This window comes from Hippopotamus amphibius, chromosome 3 (genome assembly GCF_030028045.1).
Source record: "Hippopotamus amphibius kiboko isolate mHipAmp2 chromosome 3, mHipAmp2.hap2, whole genome shotgun sequence".
Lineage (NCBI taxonomy): Eukaryota > Metazoa > Chordata > Mammalia > Artiodactyla > Hippopotamidae > Hippopotamus > Hippopotamus amphibius.
The window spans coordinates 68,558,926-68,581,091 of record NC_080188.1 but is presented as its reverse complement, the minus strand read 5'-3'; the positions used below and the strand labels follow the sequence as shown (position 1 = coordinate 68,581,091).

Here is a 22,166-nt window from a genome sequence, read left to right as displayed (position 1 = left end):
TAGCTGCCATTTAGATTATCATAGGGCAGTAACTTTCATGCCAGTAAATGCTGAAAAGCTATAGCACTTGATAGCTTGGCAAGTACCTTTTGGACAGCAAGGTATTGTGTATTATGTGCCCAGTAGATGCCTTAAATTTGTATTTAGAATACATCGTTTTCTTTCTCTCCAGATGTCTTTGATTTGAGCAAAAGGGAGATGAGTATTCCACAGCAGAAAGTTGAAAAGAAAATTTGAACATTTCCTATGGTCCACTTGGTAGTCAAGTCTCATTATCGTCAAAGATGCATTTTTTCAAAAGTTGCTCAAAAACATTAACAAAATTGAATGCCAGTGATAGTAGATAGTTTACAGTTACCCACAAGGTAACTTTAAAGATGTGATAACCAGGCTGCCCCATTATCAGAAGTTTAAATGTAAATCCTTTGTTCTAGTTCCTTCTCAACATTACATGCCTCCCTTGGGTAATCCCATTCTCTCCTAAAGTTTCAGTCGCTCTCTATTCTTGGTCCTAACTTCTTTTCTAGGCTGCACGTGGGTGTGGCCATCTGCCTGTTGGACAACTCAACCTGGTGGCCCAAAGGATTCAAACATAACCAAAACAAATGAATAGCTCTACCCTCCTCCCACCCCAAACCAGGTTCTATAATAAGTTTTGCTTAAGTAGTTCACGTTACCATACATCTAGTGTCCTACCGTGGAAGCTTAATAGTCACCTGGATTCTCATCTCTTTCTCATTCCTCACATCCCATCAGTCACTAATACTATTGACTCTGTCTCCTAAATGGGTCTTGAATCTGTCTCCTTCTCTCCCCGTACTCTACCTACATTAATTCAGAGCCTTATTAGTTCTTGCCCAGGTTGTTGCAAACATTTCCAATCAGATTGCACTGGCCCTAATGCAGCTGACACCCAGTCTGTATACCATTTTGCTTCTTTCTAAGTAAAAAAAAAATCCGCGTGTGTCATTCCCCACCTAAAAACCACATTATTCTCCCTTTTCTCTATAGAATGAAGTCCAGACTCCTTTAACAGAGATCCAGCCTACCTCTCTTCTCTCTTGCCTTCTTTCCTGCAACACCACTCCCACCGATCTGCCCCACAAACATATATATTTTGTGCTCCAGCCCCACAGAATTTCTCACTGTGCTCAAGCATACCATGCCCATTTTGAGTCTGGGCTTTTTTTTTTTTTTTTAAATACATTATTGTATTTCTCCTAGAACATCCTTTATTCCACAAAACTATCTCCTCACCTAAAAAGCTCTTCTAAGCTAAGCTATTTGATATTGTCCTTTTGATGACAGTTCCCCAGCATCCCCAAACAGAATAGTTTGTTGCATCTTCTGTAGTATTCTCAGAGCACCCTTTTTATATTTAAATATTGTTTATCTGTTTGCACTTGATAAACAGACTAGGAGTGCTTTGAGGATGGTAGAATGGTTTGTGTATCTTTATGTTAAGGGATTAGCATCGCGCCTAGCACAGAGTAAACACTCACTAAATACTGCTGAATGGATGTTTTTATATGTGAATTTTGTGTTTAGCCAAGATATTTGATATATGATTGCTGAAGGAAACCAGCCATTCAAATAATTATGGAAATTAAAAAATGTAAGTCATAGTTCTTGGATGTCATAAACACCATACACATTTGATTTCTGCCAAGACTTAATAAGCAGATATTTCTCAAACATTTTCAATGCCATTTTTTTTTAGTGCTCTTTTTCATGCTTAGTTTATATTCTAGTTATGAGTTGCCTCTTTTGGAACTATTTGGTTTCAAGATGTTCTCTCTATTGTTTTTAATAGCAAGCATTTAGTAGGCAAAATAACACAGTGATGTCTTGTGGGAATAGAAGTAAAATGCTGACTGAAAGCTAGTATATATAATAATAAACATGGATTGAAAAAAGACTATTTTTATATATTTAACATCTTTAATATATTTGCATTACAGAAAGATGAGCTGTGTTAGTTATTAATCCATTGGGATTTTCCATATTCAGTTATGCTTATGAAAGTGAGCATTTTGTTTTGTTATATTTTAATGAGAAAGATGTTACGAGTACAATTGATAGTTCACTTAGGCAAGTGGAGAAGCTTTGAGAAAATGAAATTAAAAATAAAATGTAAAGGTCTAAAGTAATTAGAGGTAACTAAATTTCCATCATCAAAACTCAAAACTGCAAACCACCCTTACTGTAAATAACTGCCTGCTCTACGAGGTAGCCCTAGAGTCTAATATTTTTTAAGAACAAGAACTTTACCATATGCATCACTCAAAGTGGAGTACACAGTAGGTGCTCAATAAATATATATTGATGGGGGAACTCATGGACTATTCACTTTTTAGCAAGTATTTATTTAATATTAACTGTGCACCAGGCACCATTTTAAGCAATTGGTATTGGACAAAGATCCATTTCTGCAGAGAACTTACATTTCAGTGGGAGACAGAAATAAACAATACATGTAATAAATAACTGAATTATAAAGTATGCTAGACAGCAATAATTGCTATGCAAATAGTGAAAGTAGAGTAGGGTGGGAGGGATTAGGAGTACCAATGGTGGGCAGCACAGTGAGTGTTAGATTGTTTTGGAACTATATACGCAGTAAATGAGATTGGAATTGCACTTACCTTGAGTTTGCAGCCTTCGTTCTGACACAGCTTCCTCACGAGGGCCCCAATGATGATCATTACGGATTCTCTGATGTCATTGCTCCCAAAGGAACCTTTGAACTTACTCTATTAGCCAAACAGGGATAAAGTAGGTTATCAAAACATTTAAACATTTCCGAGGGATATTTTAAGTTAACAAAGTAGCAAAAGCCTGAGGGATTTGTTTTTATGTTCCTAGGTTGCAAACTCTGAATTTTGCTTTGGGGACACTTACAAATTCACTATCTAGCTTTCGGTTGAGGAGTTAGTAGAGGCTTTCCAGGTATATTTAACGTGGGTCTGTGAACTCCTGAGAGATCTGTGGACTGGGCTCATTCGGTCAGTAAATCCAAAATTTCAGGTATGGGTAAAGAGGGGCTCCACTGATTTTATCAGATTTCCAAACAAGCCCATTTTCCAAAAAGATTATGAACTATTCACCTAAATCATAAGTGAATATGTGCACTTTTTGTATTTAAATCTTAGATCCAAGAGAACTCTAGCTTTTGCTTCCAGTATAATTTTTTAACATCAGAAGAACTATATCTTGTATATATATATAACACATATAAGATTATATAATGTACTATACATTAAATACCATGAAGATTTTTGAAGTCAAAATAAATCTTTTAAAATCAAATTAAACATAACCAAGACTTCTCCCCTCTGACATTTTGTCCTATGTCACATTATGATACGTGAACACAATCTTTAAATTTCCATAAGGTATAGTTTAAGCATTGAATAATTTAGAGGAATTGCAAGGAAGACACTATGTGAAATAATGTACTCTAGAGTTAATGATCAATGCATAGAAAATAGTCCAATAGAATTTGAATATGAACAGTCAGAAGGCACTAGTTTCAGCCTTTATTATGATGCTAGCAACTGTTTACTACTGCTTAGATTCCTAAGAGCTTCTCAGCAGCTGAGAGCCTTTATTTTTGCAGTGTCCATCTGACTTACAATGAGGGCTCTCAGGAGTTCTTCATCTGGATGGGAGGCAAATCCACAGGCATAGAGAAACCTCTCCTGTAGGATAACGCTACTGTCACTTTTGAAATCCAAAAAGTCCAAAATGGCATCTAATGAGTCTGAGGTCTGAGCAGAGGTGACAGCATCCACCAGCTGGGGTCTACAAAAAAGGCACAGTCATGGATATCAGTGTTTAAGGTGCTGAAGAAATTATTTTGAATTGCTGCTATTCATAGACCCCATTAGTTTGAGTTTCCTAAACAAGTGAAATTTTTTTTTATTTAAACAAAAGGAAAATGAACGACTTTCTCCAAAAGACACTTCCCCATTTTATTTTAAATCTCTCCCTTAACTCCCTTCTTTCTCACTCAATTGATACTCAGAATATACACATTAATTTCACTGTATTAGTATAAGTCAAATGTAATTTGGAGATTTGTAAATAGAATTATATAAATAATATTATAAATTAGGTTCAAATTCTTTTCTATATGAGTAATATATAAAAAGCTATGATCTCCAAAATCAATTCTTTCTCTAATTAGCTTTGCAAATATATACATTTCTCAAATGCATAACTTAACCAGCACAGTATCATTTAATGGAAAGATGGGACATTCTAACTTTCAATTGTATTCAAGAGAGAAGTGTTTGCTCATTTTTTAAAAAAAAAGCAAAAATCATTGTGGTATAGTTCAAGTTCAACCACAATGATTAGTTGTGAGCAGAGTGAAACTCCTATAGGAAAGTGCTAGTTACATATTCTACTCATCAAGATTCTTTGGTTGGTTGAGTCCTGGGATGGTAAAATTTCTGAAACTAGTTTTTATACTAATGAACATATTATGTAGGTATATATTTTATTCCACATTCACATAACATATCATACATGTGTTTAATACATTACACTTTAAAAAAAATATATATTCTTGCACTACACCATTTTGGCCCTAACAAAAACCCTAGTGAATGAAGCAAACTGAGAGAGAGATAATGCTTATTAAGTGCCTATTATTGCAAGCACTGCACTAGAAATTTTAGGTGTGCAACCTCCTTTTGCTTTAACTTCACTTGTAACATGGGGCTGAAAACACTAGTTTATTTTAGGATTGGTAGGAGGATTAAATTACATGATCTATGTAAAACACTTAGAATAGTGCTTGGCACATTGTAAATGCTCAATAAATATATGCCGTTATTAATACCATCACCTCACTGAACATCTCTGTCAGTTTAATACTAATAGTCTCCCTTATATATAAGGAAACAAACTCAAAGATATAAAGTCATTTGTTGACTGTCCCATAGCTGGTAAAAATATAGCTAGGATTGGAACTCAGTTTTTTCTCACTCTGGAGTACATGGTCTTTAATTACAGTGTTTCCTAAAGTGTTTTTCATGCAATACTAGTCCTACAAAATGCTTTAAGAAAAGGGATTTTCAAGGTCATGTAAATTTGAAATATGTTTAAGGAAACATACATAATATTATCAGATTAAAGATGCTGAATATTTCTGTAGCAAAGAGAACTATTTGACTTGGTTTTTCCCAGTGTTTTTCAAAGTCAGTTGCTCACAGAAGCCTTTCTTCTTGGCTTACTTGTTAATATTCTGCAAGTTACAAGATACAAATAATAAAAACTTCAGGAAATGTTACATTCTAGCACCCTGACTTTCACTATCCTGCAATAAATAGAAGGAATTATTCTCTGCATTTTATGGATGTTGAAAGTGAGGCTCAGGGAAGTTAAATGTAAATGACTCACTTAAAGGTTAAAGGCTGTTGGAAGTCAGAATTGAAAACTAGGCCTTCTTGGACTTCCCTGGGGGCTCAGGGCTTAAGAATCCGCCTACCAATGCAGGGGAAAGGGGTTCGATCCTTGGTCCAGGAAGATCCCACATGCCATGGACCAACTAAGCCCAAGCGCTACAGCTACTGAGCCTGCACTCTAGAGCCTGCAAGCCACAACCACTGAGCTCACTCCACAACTACTGAAGCCTATGAGCCCTAGAGCCAGCGTGCCACAAGTACTGAGCCCATGGGCTGCAAATACTGAAGCCCTTGCACCTAAAGCTCATGTTCCACAACAAGAGAAGCTACCACACGGAGAAGCCCATGCACCGCAACAAAGAATACCCTGCTCACCACCACTAGAGAAAGTCAGCACATTTAGCAACAAAAAAAAGACCCAATGCAGCCAAAAATAATTAAAAATAAATAAAAAATAAAAATAAATAATTAAAAAAACCCCTAGGTCTTCTGATTTTAGTTCATCCTAGTATATTTTCTACTATACTACATTACATGTTTGTTACCTATGATACAGTACAATATTGTGTAAATAACATGGTTTAGAAAATACATCATGCAATCCTATAAGTTATTGCCACCTTAAGATTTTTAGGATGTAAATAAGGCTAAGGTTTAGTGTAAGCTCTGTTCTAAATTAATAGCTAATTTTCACACTATTCTTGTCAGTATTTTTGTTTTTGATAAAAAGACAAGTCACTAAAATATATTCTTAAGTTCTATGATCAAAACAGAGTCTGAGAATTTGTAATATTGCATATATTTAACTTCTGGTTTAAATATTTATTTTTGAAGAGAGCACCCAACTAACTTGTGGTTAGTCACATGGAATTCATATCAATTTTTTTTAATGTCCTCAAGGCAAGTAGATAACAAATACAATCAAGAATAAACAGACTTCTTAGGAAAAAAAGCTAAATTCTCTTATTCTTGGGTAATTGAGTCCTTTGAACTCAGTGACTTCTGTTGTGCTGTGTGTGTGTGTGCGTGCACACATGCTCGTGTGCGTAACTTGGCCATTTTCTACTTTTGATTATCTTAATGGCTAGTCCCCACTGTTTGTCAAATTAATCGAGCAATGTTCCATATAATCATTTAGGATAATTAGTGTCATACAGTTGAATTTGTAGTTACAGACAAATTTTATATTACAGATCAAAACACTTTTATTTAGAAAGTGTATTTGTATTGGTATTGACAAAGTGAACTTGAGAATTAAGTCAGCTCTCTTTACTGTGCATGTCAGATGAAGCACTCTTTCATCAAATATTCAAATGATGTACATATTTCTTTTCCCTGGATTCTTTGACTATTTACTCAGTTCTCAGTTTTCTTTTTAAAACATGGCTTCAATGGGGATAATCACATGAAAACGAAGGCACAATTTCAACTGAAAAAATCATATATACTTTTTTTATAACCAACTCTGAAATCTTTTCCAGTGTAAATTAATAGCTAGGGAACACAATTTCACAACAGCGAGGCAGCACGTGCACCGTGGTGTCACAATGAGGCCCTGCCTTCCCCTGTCTACGTACCAATCCAGACCTGATTTAAACTCATGAACACTCAAAAAGTAAAATGTTCACTCTGAGTCACTGCTGAAAACTTGTTATTGTATTTCTGGTCAATTAACCATTGCATTACTGCATTGAGGTATAACTGGTCAATGAAAATGCAAAATAACAAAACAACTGATTTGAAGGTAAGGCTGTTGGTTGAAAAGGGACCTTACTTGCTTAATAAACAATAACTCAGAAATGCTTTCCTCCAGACCACGCCACACGGTATTCAGGGAACTTACAGTATTTCCTTGTTTTCAGCTTTTAGGATTTGGAGGATCTCTTCTTTCTTTGCAGTCCTGAGGTGCTTAACGAAGGTCAGGAAGCTTCTGACAGCCTCAGACTGGGAGAGGTTGTCAGGCTGCAGATGTTTTCTGATGGACTGCCAGTGCTCTGAGAGCTGCAAAACATGGCCGCAGGCCCATACCACAGTCATAATTCTGAACATCCGCATTTACAAAGGATGCTCTTTCCAGAAATAAAATTTCCCTTATATCTGACAAGCAAAAGAAGCTTTTTGTATCTTACCTCAAAATATCTGGTCACCGTCCTGCCTGTATCATACTCCTGTGACTCTCAGAGGCAAATATAGAGGCCTGCTCACCCTGGATACAATTCCTCTGTAGGAGAACTGTTGTTGTCTATTAGCACTTAGTCCAAATGACCTCAAGCTTCTGGGCATATGGGGCGTTCCATGGCCACACCTAGGGAATTATATCTGAGGCCAGGCTTTGACAATCATAGTGAAGTGATGCAGAAATTTCATTAACAACAGCAGGATATTTTTGGAAGGGAAAGAAATCAGAACTGCTGAAGAATTGTGTCAGATTTCTTATGTACTGGAACCTCACTGAAAACCAGTTTTTGTAATAATTTGAGCTCCTTATTCTCTTTATTTTACTGTTTGTATGAAATGCAAACAATAGTAAATAGTAAAACATATTGCTGAGCTCTGAGCTGTTCATTTCATATATCCGTGTTAAGTAGAGTAGTATTTAGATAAAGGTAATTCTCACACACACTATTGTTATGCTACTGTGATTTTAAAAATGGTAAATAGTTCTAATTAATGACATATTTTGACTTAGAAATAAGCTAAAAAACTTATCTTTCGTAGTTCACCACTTTTCCCCTAGTTGTAAAAAATGTATTAAATCTCATTACTGACCTCGAACTCTGAATAATCTGCATGCTGCCAGTTTTTAAATTATTCATTCCTTCCAATAAGCAACAGGTATATATTTTGCTTTTTTTCAAGTCCCTTTTGGTTATCTAACCTTAAGAGGATATTCCAAAACAAAATTCCAGTTGTACTTAGCTAAAGATTTACTGGGTCATTTCTTCTATTTTCTTTTTTTTTTTTCCCCTGGGTCATTTCTAAGGGCAGATTTTTTTTTCTTTAGAGGGTTGTACTGGTGACATTATACTGAAGTTGGAAAAGCAAATCCCTCAAAGACATAAAACTTTTCTACGATAATGAAGAAATAGTTATGAAAAATCTTAGATGACTCATAATGTTTGATAACTGTGGGGGGACAAATGAACAGCATAAGAAAAGATGATTGGTTTCATTCGTCATCTTTCTAAATAATTTCCATCTTACATGACATTAGAAAATTATACCAGAACATTAGATGATCTATGGAAGAAAAACAAAAGAACAAAGTTTGAGAACAATTCTTTTTTGTCTCATTTTGTTTTTCCCTTAATCCAAGTTTGGTATATCTAAGAAACTAGTAAGGAATTAGTGCCTTGTACTTTAAGCAAATTATGGTGTTAGTCCTCGATGATTCTACTTTTCTGAACACTAATAATAGCCAAGGGAAGACCATCTTCTGGGAGCTACAAACAGAGCCTGAAGCCAAGGGTTTGCTCTCCTGACAAGGGGTGAAGTATCAGAAAATGCTGGAACCTAGAGTCATATCTGTGGCCAGACATCACAACTAATTCATGCAATAAATGAAATTTCTCTTTGTTGGATTAAAAATGTTATGAGACAATCTACACTTCGCCTTGGGGACGTGCTACTTCATTTCAGGCTATAATTGTAGGGGAGGTTGGGGTGTGGTAAATAAATTTTCCCAATTTAGGCAAAGAGTTTGATATCCTTTTTTAGTCCTCATAGCAATTCTCAGAACACTGAGCTCAGGAAAACATTTCCCCTGTGGACATATTACTACCAAGTGGCAGAACTTTCAGGATTCAGATCTGTCTGTGCTCTTGACTCTGTATGCTTCCCGCTAACTTTATTAGGCCCTTATCCCCCCTGCATTCTGAGTGTTGCTTGGAGGAAGCTGTCCTTAAGTCATAACATTTTTTATTTGAAATGAGTGGGTGGTAATCACTGGTTAATTATTGGTGTATTATGCTTCACTTTAGGTGCATATTATTAGGCTACTGCCATTATAACTCAGTGGTGGCTGGTAGTCCTTTGTAAACTTTCTTTACAAATTAACTGAAGCTTCCATTGGAGACAAAAGGAAAACATAATTTTAAGCCATGATGATTCCATGATTTGGCCACACAACGCAGTCGCTCACACGTACAGAAAGGCATCCTTTGCACTCGCTCTGGAAGACCTGGCCCACAATGGGAATGGCTGTGTATTTCGCATCAACTGCTTTAATGATGGCTGCAACCTGCTTCCCAGGCATCAGTCTTGGGCCTGCTTCCGTTGTCTTCAGCTCCAATTTCTGCCTGCATAACCAAGGAAGAGAAACATCACATTAGCAGCATTCTTTTGAGTGAACAAGCTACTAATTGTCATTCTTTTGGCAAACAAGATACTAATTTATTCAAATTCTGTAAGACCATGTCTTTCAAACTGTGAAATCTCCAGCAGTAACAGAAACCTCAAAATAATTATGAAATTTTTCCAGCAAAACAATTTTATACAAAGATTTGAAAATTTAAGTCTGGAATTTCAAAATATTATGACAAGAGACTATAGGAAAGAAAATTTGCCTGGATACTGAACAAGATATATGATACCACCTCTTCTGGATTTAGCCCAGCTCTCTGAAAATGATATCTTCAGTACAACCACATTTCACGTATACATGAAGACAATTAGGAAATCTTGTTTTCCAAAAATGGCCTCAATAATATTTTTATCTGATATGCTCTTTTGGAAGCTTGTCTCTCTCCCTTCAAGAGATGGACTCTACATCCATCTCCTTGAACCTGGGCAGGACTCTGTGACTGCCCCAACTTGGAGAACAGTAGAAGTTTCAACATGTGGCTTGTAAGGCTAAGTCATAAAAGGGAATTCAGCTTTCATCTTGGGAGAAAGCTTTTCATCCTCGGGAGACTTGAGCTGCCATGTAAGAAGGCTGGCTACCTGAAGCTTCCATGGTGAGAGGCCACATAGAGATAAAGGGAGATGCAGTAGCTTGACTCCCAGCCCAGACACCAGACAGGTGAGGGAGCAGCCTTTGAACGAGCTCTGGTCAGTGACTGTCTGCAACTGCACAACAGACGCCAAGCGAGGCATGCCTAGCGGGACCAAGGCAAGCATCAGGATTACGAATGAGAATAATAAAGTGATTGCTGTTTTTTATACTACTAAGTCTGGAGTGGTGTGTTATAGAGCGATGGAAACCTGATAAACCTAAGTAATTAAAAATATTAATTTTATATGAAAATATATGAAAACAATATGGATATAGTACAAAGTAGAATGCAAGGTTCTAATCCAGAGGAGACGCCAATAAAATTTCAAGCATTTATGGTTTGAGGCATTTCTCCCAAGATTTTGCAACTATGCACTTCTGACGTTAGGGCTACTTCAGAAGAAACATTTGAGAAACAATGACATACGATAGAATTTACATTTAATGCTAGAAAATGTTCTTCTAAATTAAAATTTGAAAATAATACACACTCTTAGATTTGAAATTCTAGTTCTTTAACCTGTGACAACTATTCTGACCAGAGAAATTTTCTCAAATTGAAATAACAGGTTTGAATATGTAAGTACTATAAATCACACCAAAAATTCTGTCACATCACTTTACTATGGAACTTTTCTGTGTTTATTAACAACGATAACAAAAAACAATTTTGAGGAGAGAATACACAAATGCCACCATTTTTTAACTCAACATTAAAAACATTTGACAGAGAAATTAGAAAATAAACGAGACCGAATCGAGTGGTTTGCCTTTTTGAAATTTAAATTCTATTCAATAAACAATTTATTTTTAATGGAATTCTGTTTAAAAACATTAAGTACTTATTAAATGCTACATGTGATTGTAGATAATACGAAAAATAAAGATGAACAAGACATAATCACATAGGAGCTCAGAGTCAGAATCAGGAAGCACTATATATTCATGTGCATGTAAATATACACATACGTATTTTTAAAACCAAGTATAATGATATATCAAAGAACAGTAAAGGAAATTTAAATTTCAGCATTATCTTACTTCGATACTATTTTGCCTCCAATTGTCTGTAGAAAATTCAGCCTCAAAGCATGTATCTCTTCTGCAAGCACAGCTACAACAAAGCTGTCTTCTATCTTATACGTAGTGACAGATGTGGCTTTCGAAGTGACACCCAAGACCTAAATCAATCAATCAATATATATGGTTGTAACAAGTAATCAGCTTTTTATCTTTGAATCAAGCCAAATAGTAAATTATCTTTTCATCTTCACAAGAACTTCCTCTTCATATCCAACCATCACCCAAAACCTACAATATATTAAAATAAACCTATTCATGATATTGTATAAAACTATACCCTAAACTAAAAATTATAAATATTCCCAAATTATATTTTTACCTAATTCACCTATTATTTTTAAATAAGCTCAACAAAATGTAATTATTTGGTTGCCTCTAAGAAAGTGATAGCAAGTGTACCTGATTTGGAATTGTAAATCCAGACCTCTCTATTTTGCATGAATCCAAGGCCTTAATTTTGGTCACTTTGTCTTGCTGAGCCTTGTAGGTCACTTTACAATCTCCAGAGATATCTACCTAAAAAGAAATGCAAAAATATAATGTTTGAGAGTCTCACATGTACCATTTGAATTCCAGTGGGAAGTGACTTGAAAACTGGGGTTTTACTATGTCACGAGGGACTGACTTTCTGTCCAGGCAGACAAGATAGGCCGACAAGAAGAATTCAGTGTTTCTGCAGCATGTGGATTCTTTTCCATTCCCTGTGTTTGAGTCTTATGAGAGCCGTCTTATTGCCCCAGGAATAATAAAGGATTTCCTACTTCTCTCTAATGTCTAATAGGAATTGGACAAATGGCCTGGTCATAACCAAAACCTCTCATGAATGGGTAATAATGTGGTGAGGGGAGTTGACTTTGAATGCTGTATATAGGCTCACACATGCTTTGATGAGCTGAGTATGATTAGAAATCCTTAAAAACCTGTGAGATTAATTCAACTCATCATGTCACATCCACAATCTGAATGTAGGCAGTTGTATCCCAATACAGACTTGGTTTAGCGTCTCTGTGTCTTCCCTCTGGCCTCTACAAGCACACCCCAGTCTTCATTCTAGCAAGCTAACCAGCATTCCCTCGGCCCAGCCTTGCCATCAGATTTTCTCCCCCACTCATGGACTGGCTGAATTCAGACAAGAAAACTTGGACTCAGCTTTGCTTTTGACTCCAGGTGTGATACTGGGGGAGTCACTAAACTTCCCTAGTTTAACCTCAGTTTCTTCATCTATGAAATGAAGGGAGTTTGTATAAACCAGTGGTTCCTCAAACTGACAGTGCATCTGCATTAGCTGAGAAAACTGGTAAAATACAGATGCTAATCTACTGAATCAGAATCTCTGCAGTGAATCCAGGGAATCTATATTTTTAATATGCTCCCCATGGGATAGTGATGCACAGTGATGCCACTGGAATGTTCTCCAAGGTTTTTTGCGTCTCAATCATTCAGTCATTCTATAGGTCTTAGTATGACTGATTGTAATTCCCTCTACCGCATATTTAAGTACAGATTGGGGTAGGTAATTTGTTTCATGTGTAAATGAGACAACCACCCAATTCACCTTTTCTAAGCATTACCATAACAGTAACTTTTTTTTTTTAACTGAATTTCTATAAATAGAAACATATATAAACAATTTTGGTAACTTTATTGACAAATAAGTTTCTGGATCCTTAATAATATTAGTAAGTACCTCACTGGTAGTTCCAGAGCTTAACTGCATCTGAAATAGGCTAGCCAGGCCTCTCTTGAGATTTTCTATGGCTACTGGTTCATTTTGATGTGAGTAGAACTCTTTGACCTAGGCAAAAAAAAGGACAAACGTAAATAGAACAAAGATACATCATTTACCAGATTTGGTTAAGTAAATAGCAGGAAAGGTTAGATTCTCACTCCCTATCAATTCTGGGAGAAAGAGATCTGTTAGTCCAAAGCTAGAACTTCTTTTTTGTGAAAAGAAGCTATTTACATTTCTAAGTAACCAGACCATCAAAATACAACATTTCAAGAGACTGATAATGAAGTCTCTGGTTGTGATGCGCATGACAGGAAAGAAAAGAGAGCACTGATATGGGGTGGGATTTCTGTGAAAACAAGAAGGATTGACCCAGGAGGAGAAATCAGGAACATTCTCTTCAAACATGTCAACATATTCTCCACCTGCAATTCTGCTTGAAACAGACTAACCAAGGTTTAAAATAACATCAAAGAAATAGATTATTGGCAGAAAATGGCAGTCCCATGCTTGAGACTCCTGAGACAGCACAGCGTCTAAAGGCTATGGATAATGGCCCACACGTGGCCAAAATGCCCATGGACAAAATTCCACAGGATTGTTGTTCTTTGGCCCTCCAGAACATTCATGCTAGCCTTGGGCATAAGGAGACATAGAAGGTTGGAAGATTTGGGGTTTAAGGTGCTAATACTGCACAGCCTGCCCTACACACTGCTTTAGAAGGTGGGAAAAGAGGTTGGAATAAGGAAGGTGACCGTGATTTGGCTGCAATAGTAAATGGCTTGGCTTAGCTTTGTTTCATCCTTGAGATTTATAGGCACAGAGGTAATAACTATGTCTCATACAATTTTGAACATTTAGCTCCTACTTAAGAAACAAGGGTAGGGACTTCCCTGGTGGCGCAGTGGTTAAGAGTCCACCTACCAAGGCAGGGGACATGAGTTTGCTCCCTGGTCCAGGAAGATCCCACATGCCGCAGAGCAACTGGGCCCATGGGCCACAACTGCTGAGCCTGTGTGCCACAACTATTGAAGCCCATGCACCTAGAGCCCATGCTTCACAACGGGAGAGGCCACCGTGATGAGAGGCCCGCACACCGCAACAAGCAGTGGCCCCCCCGCTCACCTCGCCACAACGAGAGAAAGCCCACACACAGCACCGAAGACCCAACACAGCCAATAAATAAATAAATTTATTAAAAAAAAAGAAAAGAAACAAGGGTAAAAATACAAAGAATTTTCTGGAAAGCAGGCTGTTGGTTTTTATTCTGTATTGACTCCAAACACATCACATGATTTAGAAATGGAGAGGATGGATATAGCTTCCCTGTAAAAATTCCCAAGGTCTATGGTAATTATAGCTGGCATTTCTACCAGAAATATCCTGAATGCCTTCCTATTTCCCTTTAAAACCAGTCACGACTTCTCAAGTAAAACTGAAAGCTCAGTCATTATGCAATAAATTCAATTAATACCAATCTGAACAATTTAGCATACATGAAAACTTGTTCATACCTTAGAAGAAAATACTTTGCCTGAATTATCCAAGCAAGTACCTCAAATTTTCTATTTTTATTTTCTACATATACTCTGCCTAGTGACAGATTTACTAGGTACTTTATCCGGCAATCAATTTTAGCCATTACACTGGATGAACCTATAAATGTTGGAATTGTGTTTGTCCAGGTTAAAAAGGAACTGGAATAGTGACCTCAGCGTCTGAAAATCCATGGTATCATATTCTCAAACAAATCACTGGCAATTTCTCAGAACCAAGGCTGAGTTTCCGATGTTCTATTTTGTAAACTAGGTCTTCTTTCCTTTTAGGAATTATAGTGTAACTTTCTTTTCAAATATTTGGGAGTAGGGAATCTCCAAATATCAGGACTAATAGAGGTTCATAACTGGATCACTTGAGCGCATACACAGTCAGAAGGGCTCACTGGTAGCAAAACACACATGCTTAAGGCCTATGACTTTTTTGGCCTGAGCCTTAATTACTTCATAAAGTGAGAGGAACCATTAAGCGGGAAAAATACTTGTACTATCATCAGCGTCCTTCCTCACTTTGCTTCCAAGCTACAAAATATGCCTGAACTATTTAAAAAGTTTTACCTAAAATTTCAGGAGACCCAGTTCTCAGATTTAATCTTTAGACTATGCATAAGGTTAAATGCTCTCCTATTACTCCTACTTCTTTTGATCTTGACTGCTAGATACCTAAGAAAATGGTGTGACAGATCTGCTTCCTAGGAAGGCTGAACAACGTAAACTGTCAGACAGACAATTTTTTTCATTCCTTCTATTAGCTTTTATTGTCTACCTTTGGGGCCTAAATTCTCTTCCTTTAGTGCAGAGCAATGAGATCCAAAGTGAAGACAGCACTGGTATCCATATTAGCTAAATGTCAAAACTGTTAGAATCGAGTAGGCTTTGGATAATTAAGAAAATAAAAATAATAAAGTTAGAACTTTGAAGTTTAATGCATGGGGCTGACACAATAATAATCTTAAATTCATTATTTCACAACAGGAACTAAGTAAGTTTTATTATATTCAGACCATAAAGCTAATTACTTCATTCAGTTATGAAATGAGCTCTCAGCAACCGAGAGCACAGTACTCTTATCTAAATTCACAGTCCTCAAAGCTTCCAGAGACCAGCAGCAGCATAGTCTTGTCACAAACTAAGACTTTAACCCAAGAAAACTAAACATAGAGGGCGAGGGGTGGGTTGTGGGGAAGGAGAGGCAGTGCCTCTTCTGGCCAAATTTTGAGGGCCAATTTCCCCTTAGAATCAGTAGGGATTATTCATATCTTTTTTCCTTAAGGGAAAAAAAAATACTTCGATACATTCCCTTAATTTACACATTTGTTAAGAATAAGAAAAAGCAAAATTTCATTAACAGGTCAAAGAGCAAAAATACACAAAAAGGATCTCAGCAAACAGACATTAGTCATTTTATTTGGTCTACTTAGCTGAAGCTATGTCTCTTTCATATGTAGCTAAGACAGAGTGTAGCTAGGAAATGGTACATTGGAAAACAGACAAGTGAAGAAATATATAAAGAATTAAAAGGTTTTCAAGGTGCCACATTTCTTTTGGAGGTTCTGTGTGTGTACAGGAGCCACACTGCCAGATTCAGAGAGCAAATCAATGCCTAGGAACAACACAAAATAAGGGACAGACTCAGCAGCCACATGATTGATTTCATCAATAATGAGCAAAAACCAGAAATAGAAATCTGGTAATATTCCAGTTAATTGCATAATGCTGTAACTTGAGGCATCTTTTGCATGTAAGTCAACCAGAAAACTATCATGTTTCCAACTTCATTTATGATTTGTAGATAAAACTAGAGTCATACCCAAACACTTAAGTAGAGGAGATAAGTGGGCACAGAAAAAAAAACATGTGCAATAAATACGCATCTAAGTATTTCCATGGGATATCTTTTATAATGTAAATGTGGGCACTTAAAACAGGGGCTCTGGGAGGACAAAAATACATGCTGATGAGTATCCTTGAAATCACAGAAATTTCTTAAGTTGAGCCTGCGATAGAAAATACTCTGAGAAAACTGCCAATCAGCAGTACAGTCTCTCATAGTAAAATGAAGTGATAGTTTAAATAATGACCTGACAGTGATGTCGCTAAAACTTCCACGTGGCTTCTTAGTCTCCAGGGTCATATTTTTTCCAGCAAGTATTTTATCGTGTTGAAAGATACCACAATGTACTTTAACCTGTGGCTACAGTAAATCATCACAAGTAATAACTCCTGTAGAAATGGCTTCTTGGAGTCACTGAAATAATGATGTGGCAGCTCCATCCCAGCCTTTGAACAGGGAGGGCGCTGAGTCCTTTTGTATGCGTAACAAGACTTTGTACTCAACTGCTACCCAAGAGGTTATAAAATGATTAGTTGTTGTTAAGATTAGAAATGCAATTAATATTTTATGGCTCAAGCATCTTGCCACATTGGAAGGCTAGAGGAGAAGATAACAGTACTTCATGTTGTTGATAAAGATGTGCTATACGAAAATCAAGTGAGTTTATGGACACAGTGAAGAATGAAGAGAAGACTACAGGGCAACTAGAGAGATGGGTTTTTTTTCCCAAATACTTTCCAATTTTCCCAAATACTTTCCAATATTTTAAAGACAGTAAAACATAGAGGTTTCCAGCACAGACCCTGTGTTTTAAATCCCAGCTCCACCACTTGCCAGTTGTGTGACCCTAGGCAACTTGCTTTCCTTCTCTTAACTTTGGCTTGCTCATGTCATCTATGACAAGAGGACAAAACAGCAGCACCTGCTTCCTAGGGCCGTCATGAGGATAAAAGAGAGAATTCACTTAACCCCTTCAGTCAGTGCAGGCATTAAGCACTAAGTATGTTTTAGCTATTATTAAGCAAACAACAGGTACAGACTTTCTCGAAGTCTGATTCATTTTAGCACCATATAACCTTATTTGCTCATTTCTTTAATTTACAAACATTTATTGAGTTCTCACTATGAATAAGGTGCTGAATATACAAAATGACACAATTGCTGCCCAAGAGACACTTACTCTGAATGTGGATAGCAGACAAGTAAAGAGAGAATCACAATACACTATGGTAAATGCTTGGATAGAAATAAGCTCAGGGGAGAAAGGGGTTTGGGAAAGGCTTTCAGAACAACAAGTTGGTAAGTGCAAGGCTTGGTTCTGGGTGCTTCGGGGAGGAAAAGGGTAGAAGGGCTGGAATATAAAGAGGGACAGCAATTTTCTCCACCAAAACACATAATCTAGCAATGAACACAAATGACCAAAAGGAAAGTAACGAGGGCCATGAGTGAGCTATAAGGTGCTAATAGTGTTCTAAAGAGGGATGATTATTTCCAGCTGGCTAGAAGGGTGTGAACTTTGTAAAAGAAAGGGCCTGTAAGCAAAGCCTGAAGCACGGTAAGTATTTTGACAAGTGGAGAAGGAAGAGAAGCATTCTTGAAATGGTAATTCACATCTGGTTGTAGGGGAGTGAGGATACAATAATCCTTCTTGAGAGTCCCTTTTTAGTACTTTATTAAAAATGAGCATCAGGAATAGCAAAATATTTCATTCATTACTTTAATATATAAAGTGCTTTTCAAAGTCATAGCTTTAAAATAATCTCTAAATGCTTTTTTAAAGAATCGACTCTATCTTAGAAATGCCATGCCCCTTCAAAAGCTTCAATTTTGTACTTAATCCAGGTATTGATTTCTTATGACAAGTTAATATCACTTATCTAAGTTAGATCATTTCATTCTCATAATTTGTCTACTTTCCTGAATTTATCCAATCATCTCTGATGACCTATTGTGTTACAATATCTTTCTAATCCTTCCTAATTTAATAAGGAATGTACCTTTTAATAATGCCTCTCACCAATAAACAAATACTCGATTCTATACGAAGATTTTTCATAAAAATAGGGAACATAAATGGCTAGGAAATATAAGTGAACCCAATGCCTTGATTTACTTCTGAAACATTTAATTTGCAACTTTTGTTTATTAATTCTTGAAAAATTCCATTTTCTATAACAGTAGCAACACCATGATCACCTAAAATAATACTACCAAAGGAAAGAAAAATACGAAGTTGGAAAAAAAATGTGGAACTCCAAAAGTCACTTTTACCTTTCCATGGACTAGATGAAGAAGCACAGGTCTTTGCAGAGCTTCCAAGTTTCCCTTTCTTATGATTTGGGATGGCTTTTTTCCTTTGAAAATGCTCTTCTCTCCTCTCTCTTGATTCACATTTTCGACCTTTACATCTTTTATCTGGAATCATGGAAAGAAACCTATTAGAAAAACTTCCTAAGTCTGTTTCCATCAGAGTCTCCTAAAAATAAAATGGTAAAGTGATAAACAGGGTTGGCCATAATTTCTTCTGTCGTTCTCAATTCATGATTCATAGAACCTAACCATCAACTTTAAAAGGATGGAGAAGGTATTTAAAATTAGATTTTTGAATTAGGCAAAAATACTGACATTAAAGAAATATGTGACTTCAACTTTACTCAATAGTCTGTAATGGCCTATATGGGAAAAGAATTTTTAAAAAACAGTGGATATATGTATATATATAACTGATTCACTTTGCTGTACACCTGACACTAACACAACATTGTAAATTAACTATACTCCAATAAAATTTTTTAAAAATTAAAGAAAAAGAAATCTGTGACTTCAAGTCTATAATAATTGTGGCTAGAAGATGGCTGTTTTATGTCATTGTCACTCTTTTCATTTGTTTTAAACTACTGCTGTCTGTCTGCTCTCTTCACTTTCTGTACCATTGATTTGAAAGGAATTCTGTCCTACTGTACTTTATTTGTACATACAAAATTAAAATGAACAGTCTGATTACTGAGCAAAGAGGTACAGAATGTTTTCTGTAGAATACTGTTCTATTGAGAAATGAGGTGGATGATAGAGTTTTGATCCAACTTGGAAAACACATAGCTATTAGAGACAGCCAACAAATCAAAGATCACTTGATAAATCATGGCAATGACACCTCATTATAAAGTATATCAGCAACTACTTATCAGTGACACTGAAGCAAATCTTGGTCCTGTGTAGCTATTTCACACTGACATGCAGGAGAACTGACTTTACTAGAGAAACCTATTGTCTTTAGGTCCTTGAAAAACAAATGTGGATTCACCATATGTTGAAATTGGAACAGGCCCCAGAGGCCATCTAATTTGACCTTCTTTGTTAACACATAAATCTAAAGCATCATAACTGACCAAACTGCCATTCAGGGGAGCACCTGGTTCTGTCCTCAAGAACAGAATAGGTTTACTTCCTCATTGGTAATACTACCTGTTGGATCAAGAAACTCAGGAAAATTGGAAGGACACAATTCATCTCCTCCTTCCGTTAGAGTAGTCTCAGTTGCTTTACACATAACATGGATTCTAGACTCCTTACTTTCAGAGCACTTCAAACGGATTGTAGTTTAATATGCCTATTAATATGACATAGAACTGGACATCATATTTCAGTTACTCACCAGTATACGCCTTCGTTTGCCTGCTTCAACAATTTGGAAAGATCAGAACACATTTGGTTAGCAAAAACTTCAAAACGGTATATCTACTTATTTTAGTGATGGATAACAAATTCAATGAATATATGACCAAGAGTACAAACAAGCACTGCTGAATCATACACTTCTCAAAGACTTTGCTGACATCTAATCTTTGCATTTCTCTGGGAGAAAATGCCCACCGTAATTTGGATCAGTTGGTCATCATCACCATCAGGACTCCTCCACAGTAAGACAACATCCACATTGGACAAAATTCGGTAGCCCACACTGTCTTGGAGGTTTCCTTTGCCCCGATCAAGAAAAACTTCAGTGGAGTATGTGAGTTTGTATAGTCGGTCATTATTTAATGAGAGACCAGTTGTGTGACCTGCATAAAGATAGTGACACAAGTCAAGTCTTAGTTGTAAGGCATCCATCAGGCCAGGAACTGTGCTATCTTGCCATCAATTGCATTCCTTGTTTAGCATGGTGGTACCCAGTGGGAGCTTATGTTTGGTAATGGAAATAATTTTTGCTAAGTGAACATTGTTCTACTTCTCCATCTGCTGAAGTTATTGGCTTGAGCAACAACATAAACTACAACTAACAAAGAAACAAGCTCCCATTTCAGAAAACTTTAGTTTGTATTCTTAATTAATAATCAGATTATCTAAATACTGCCCTGGTTGAACTATAGAATATTTTTTAAAGAAATATTTATTGTATTGCTTTAAATTATGTGAATATGACTTCTTCCCCACCCCCACCAGCTCTACTGAGATATAATGAATATGATTTCAAGTAGAGGTTCAGCCAGAGATTGCTTCATAATTTAATAAAAAACATGTGTTATTAACATATTTAAATACAACAGATCAAAGCCAAAGTAATTTCAGTAGTTAGAAGGCAGCCCCTTACATTGTATATTTTGAGTATTTAAAGAATATCCCTCTTGGGGCTTCCTAGGTGGCACAGTGGTTAAGAATCTCCCTGCCAATGCAGAGGTCACGGGTTCGATCCCAGCTCCAGGAAGATCCCACATGCCGCGGAGCAACTAAGCCCGTGTGCCAAAACAAAAAAAAAAAATGAAAAAAAAAAAAAAAAGAATATCCCTCTAATGTAATTTATTCTATTAATGTAATTAGTAAACTTTTAGTATGAAGGTACATTTCAAGGCTACACATTTGTAAATTTAAATTAACTCTTCCTGAATCAAACAATGTTTTTCTATATAAAATTCTAGCACAAGCTTTACTTTGGCAGGGACAATTTAATGGTCAAATAGTATACAAGTCAGTATTATGACCAAAAAAAATTGGTATATGGAGGAGTTCACACAGTCTCCAAGTCCATTTATCTTAACCCAAAGAAATGTAAAAGAGTAGGAGCGAGTCTTTCCCAGAGATGACTTGCAGTTTCTGGTCAAGTCTTTTTGTATGTTTTCTATCCATAGCTCACAGGAGATAGTAAAAAGCGATTTCAGTATACATTTTTCCTCAGTGCTAACAGGGTAGCATTGCCTAGTTAACTATAATAGCAACATACCTTTTTTTCCCTAAGGAAATACACATATGGGAGAGGGACAGAAAAGGAGCTTGGGATGACTAGCACAGAAATGAGGGCAGCTGAGAAAGGAAGTAAAATTACTTGGAAAGCAAGAAATTAAGAAAACCTCTGAAAAGTCTTTACTATCTACCATCTCCATCAACTACTACAGCGCCTACTGCCCAGAGGAAAAAAAGGTCAAAATACATTGTCTCTAATAAACTGTTCTAAGTGTTTTATACTCATTAACTTATTTAATCCTCACAAAAACTTAATGGGGTAGGAACTATATTAGCCTGATTTTATAGGTGAGGAAACCGAGGGACACAGAGATAATAC

The 22,166-nt window shown here is 36.4% G+C and overlaps 1 protein-coding gene across 1 annotated transcript in view; it reads right to left on the bottom strand.

Annotated features, from left to right (window-relative positions):
- The window catches only part of MTTP (microsomal triglyceride transfer protein), a 46,132-nt gene that overhangs the window by 19,547 nt on the left and 4,419 nt on the right, over nt 1–22,166 (bottom strand). The window contains exons 2-10 of the mRNA XM_057727659.1: nt 20,483–20,670; nt 18,881–19,024; nt 13,178–13,285; nt 11,890–12,006; nt 11,449–11,588; nt 9,562–9,712; nt 7,258–7,415; nt 3,636–3,804; nt 2,646–2,753 (exon numbers count right to left, since the gene is read on the bottom strand). Of these exons, the coding sequence (XP_057583642.1) occupies nt 2,646–2,753; nt 3,636–3,804; nt 7,258–7,415; nt 9,562–9,712; nt 11,449–11,588; nt 11,890–12,006; nt 13,178–13,285; nt 18,881–19,024; nt 20,483–20,670 (1,283 nt within the window). The remainder of the gene's footprint in view (nt 1–2,645; nt 2,754–3,635; nt 3,805–7,257; nt 7,416–9,561; nt 9,713–11,448; nt 11,589–11,889; nt 12,007–13,177; nt 13,286–18,880; nt 19,025–20,482; nt 20,671–22,166) is intronic.